Source organism: Mesitornis unicolor, unplaced genomic scaffold (genome assembly GCF_000695765.1).
Source record: "Mesitornis unicolor isolate BGI_N332 unplaced genomic scaffold, ASM69576v1 scaffold46204, whole genome shotgun sequence".
In the NCBI taxonomy this organism is placed as follows: Eukaryota; Metazoa; Chordata; class Aves; order Mesitornithiformes; family Mesitornithidae; genus Mesitornis; species Mesitornis unicolor.
Genome location: NW_010183003.1, coordinates 1 through 4,074, shown reverse-complemented (window position 1 = coordinate 4,074; position 4,074 = coordinate 1). Strand labels below are relative to the sequence as shown.

The 4,074-nt window shown below is 51.6% G+C and overlaps 1 protein-coding gene across 1 annotated transcript in view; it reads left to right on the top strand.

The window, feature by feature from the left end:
• Positions 1 to 3,787, top strand: part of LOC104540223 (tyrosine-protein phosphatase non-receptor type 11-like) — a gene marked incomplete at both ends in the record, with an annotated part of 5,256 nt that extends 1,469 nt beyond the window's left edge. Inside the window, 7 exons of the mRNA XM_010183966.1 lie at positions 476 to 668; positions 752 to 871; positions 1,106 to 1,219; positions 1,650 to 1,746; positions 2,308 to 2,387; positions 2,727 to 2,882; positions 3,656 to 3,787. Of these exons, the coding sequence (XP_010182268.1) occupies positions 476 to 668; positions 752 to 871; positions 1,106 to 1,219; positions 1,650 to 1,746; positions 2,308 to 2,387; positions 2,727 to 2,882; positions 3,656 to 3,787 (892 nt within the window). The remainder of the gene's footprint in view (positions 1 to 475; positions 669 to 751; positions 872 to 1,105; positions 1,220 to 1,649; positions 1,747 to 2,307; positions 2,388 to 2,726; positions 2,883 to 3,655) is intronic.
• Positions 3,788 to 4,074: the final 287 nt, after the last annotated feature.

Sequence of the window (4,074 nt, the reverse complement as noted above, 5' to 3'; positions counted from 1 at the left end):
GAATACAGCCAGGAGGACCCTTCTGAAGAATGACGTTGTTCTGGCTTCGTCAGAGCCCTGTCCTTAGGTGACCGTGCTTGTCACACATCACGCGGCACTTTAATGCACTGATGCCATTTCACGTTTGGCTGAGGGATTGAGTAAAGCCCTGATGCTTCCCATCTTGGGCTAAGATATCGATGTGACTTTGCCATAGGTAGAGACACCTCCACCAGCCCAGGCTGCTCAAAGCTGTGTCTAACCTGGCCTTGAACGCTTCCAGGGTTGGGCATCCACAACTTCCCTGGGCAACCTGTGCTAGGGCCTCACCACCCTCACAGTAAAGAATTTCCTCCTAATTTCTAATCTAAATCTAACCTAAATCTACCCCCTTCCAGTTGATGACCACTGCCCCCAGCAGCGAGCATAGCTCTGGTCCAAAGGCAACGCTCCACATGATTCTGAGCTGACCTTGCTCTCCGTTGCTGCTCCCCAGGTGGTACCATGGGCACCTCACAGGCAAGGAGGCCGAGAAGCTCCTGACGGAGAAGGGGAAGCCGGGCAGCTTCCTGGTGCGGGAGAGCCAGAGCAAACCAGGAGACTTCGTGCTGTCGGTGCTGACAAATGAAGACAAGATGGAGAGCGGGGACCGGAAACCTCACGTCACCCACGTGATGATCCACTACCAGGTGGGAGATGTCCCTGCCCACCATGGCGGCCCAGCTGGGAGCCGTGCATCCCAGTTTTACCGTGGTTTTATCCTCTCTCGCAGCCGGATGGGAAGTACGATGTAGGGGGAGGAGAGAGGTTTGACACACTCACGGACCTGGTGGAGCACTATAAGAAAAACCCCATGGTGGAGAAATCAGGAGCTGTGGTTCACCTGAAGCAGGTAATGGCTGCTCTAGCAAATATTTGGTGGTTCTGGGCTCAGAAACCACCCACGCTCTGCACAGATCTGTCCCCAGAGAGGTCCCTGGTCTCACACTCAAGGCCTCAGGAACAGGCCTAACTCCTGCCAACACCCCCAGTGATTCAGGAACTGTTGTTTTCGGGTATTTTAAGGGGAATTTATCTATGTTTCTGTTACTGAAAGTGATTTCTGGTCTGTCTTCACACCTTTCAGCCGTTCAATGCCACGCGCATCAACGCGGCCAACATTGAAAACCGCGTGAAGGAGCTGAACAAAATGGCGGACCACAGCGAGAAGGCCAAGCAGGGCTTCTGGGAAGAGTTTGAGGTACAGGATGCTCTTGTTCTCTGTCCCACTCGTGCCTGTGGGTGAAAAATACCACATTTACATGGGAGCATCAAGGTTTTCCAGCACTGAGGACCTCTTCTCCACACTGTTGCTCATTTCCCTGTTCTCTGTGTTCAACTGAGTTACTTCCTGGTCTTTTTTTTTCATTGCTTTTTTTCTCGCATCCGAGGCAATCTCTCCTTCCTCATCAGAGATCTGTGTGCCTCTTATTCCCTGCAGGGATTTGTGCCTTCTCCTCCCATTAACTCTCATCAAGCTGCTTCTTGGCTCCCTTCCCCTTCCTGCCATCACTCTCTCTGCTCTCTTCAGCATTAGGAAACCAAGCAGCGTGTCCAAAGAGCCCTTCCTTTTGCTTCTCACTCTCCTTATCCACCCCTAACAGTTTGTTCTTGTCTGCTCTGCCCCACAGATGCTGCAGCAGCAAGAGTGCAAGCTCCTGTACCCCAGGAAGGAGGGCCAGCGACCTGAGAATAAGGCAAAGAATCGCTACAAGAACATCCTTCCCTGTAAGGAGACGCTAAATACTTATTTTGGGGGGGGGGTTTACTGTAATTTTTACAGCCTTCTCTGGGGCTTGTTAACCCTGCAGAGCTTTCTGAGCATAGCTGAGTTAGAAAGAGGTGTACGTGGTCATAGGAGAATAGTTCAAGTAGTTCATGGCCTTCTCCATCCCCTTCATAGCCTGGTCCTTCCCTTTTACATGGGGAAACTGCCAAATTGCTCTCCCTTCAAATATGCTTCAGAACTCAAGTGTAGTTCATAAGTCAGATGGAGCTGGAAACACTGCACAACTTGGCCTCAGGTCAGTCTACAACGCTGTGTATCACCAAAACCCATCCAAGTTCCTAAATTGGCCGCGTAGCTGTGAGCCAGGTGGTGTGGAGAATTGCTGAGTGTCATTAGGAGAGAGTTTTACACCCTCTTTTGCACTTGATAGCGGTGTGGTTTAGTGGTAAGAGCCTTGTGGGAGCCCTTGCTGGGAGCTGCTGTGGTTGCCCTGCTCTGCCCATCCTTGCTCTGGTTCGGGACCTGCTATTGTGTTCACACTGGGCTCTGCTCTCCTGCAGTTGACACCACGCGGGTGGCGCTCCGAGACGTGGATGAGAGCGTGCCCGGCTCGGACTACATCAATGCCAACTACATCAAGGTACTTGGGAAGGGAAGATGCCGTGCGGGGGCTGTCTGCAGCCCGGTGCTGTGTCTCTGGTGGGGGACATGTCATGGTGTAAGTCTTGAGGGAATGGCTTGGCAGGAATGAGTATTTTTCACTGTGTTCATGCCAAACACTGGATTTTTCTTCTGTATCCCAAGGGATGTCATCATTCTACCATGTCCTTTTTGCCCCTATTTTAGAGTTTATCTCAATCCCTTCCTTTCCTTACCTGTTCAGGAGGTATGGTGTGCTGCTCAAGGTGCACCAAAGCAGCTCCCAGCTTCTCACTCCAGCATCATTGGGTGTTTTTCCCCCTTCTCCTTTGCTCCTCAGAGCATCCCTGAAGACGGAAGGAGCTCGGAGCACTGCAAGGTCTACATAGCCACCCAGGGCTGCCTGCAGACGACGGTGAATGACTTCTGGGCCATGGTGTACCAGGAGAACAGCCATGTCATTGTCATGACCACTAAGGAGGTGGAGCGGGGCAGGGTGAGTACTTGTGGGGCAATGTCCCTAACCCTGAAAGTTACCTGCACTAATGGTGTCTAGTTAAGCTCTCTCTGCTTTGCTTTCATTTAATTCCTTTTCTGTCTTGTAATGTTGCATTAGCTCCTCTTCATGAAAGAAGCATTCGGCTTTGTGCTCCCCAGCCCCATAAATATTGATGGGGTGTCCCTCATATGCCTTGCTTCGGGGCTCTGAGGAATTGCAGGAGGCAGAGAGAGGGAGAAAGCATCGTGCTTGTTACAGCCAAGCTGGAAAATTTGGTGGAGACATTTCAAGCTGTGTGAGGGACAAAAGTAGTTATAAGATCTATCTCTATACACCAGTATGCGTTTCACTGAGATGGAGCTGGTAGGAGATGTTCTGGGATAGAGTATTCTTTTTTTTATTGGCAAAGTCGCTATAGCAAAGAGAGGATGGGCTGGAGGATGGTGGGGTACAGACAGGCTGTGTAGCCCCTTGGGATGGAGATTTGACTCAGGAGTTAGGGAATGGCCTGACCAACAGCTCTGGTGCTGTGTCTGTGCCTTTGGCAAAGTGATGCCTACCTGAGGAGGGAGATTCCCCCAAGGATCACGTCCTTCACGTAGGAACTGCCCTTTCCAGTACATCGAAACGCTCTGTGTATTCATTTCCTTTGAACCTTCACTTTGGGGCTGCACAACCTTTGCATGCAGCGGCATCGCTGAGCAGGGTGCTCAAGGGTTCACCCTCCAGCACCCCGGTCACTAATGAGCCACTTTCCAACGTTTCTGCAGAACAAATGCTTCCGCTATTGGCCGGACAAGAGCTGCACCAAGGAGTACGGGAGCATCTGTGTGCGCAACGTCAGCGAGCGGGAGGCGCAGGGCTACTACCTGCGGGAGCTGGAGATCTCGCGGACGGACAGGGTGAGCCCTGACGGGGAGCTGGGGCTTCCCTCTTGGGGTCTTTTTTTAATGAATGCTGAATTTATGCTTTGCTGGGTTAAAAACTGGCTGGGTGGCCGAGCACAGAGAGTTCTGGTGAATGGAGCTAAATCCAGTTGTGACCAGTCACAAGTGGTGTTCCCCAGGGCTTGGTTTTGGGGCCAGTCCTGTTTAACATCTTTATCAATGATCTGGATGAGAGGATTGAGTGCTCCATCAGCAAGTTTGCAGATGGCATTGAGTTGGAAGGGAGTGTTGATGTGCCTGAG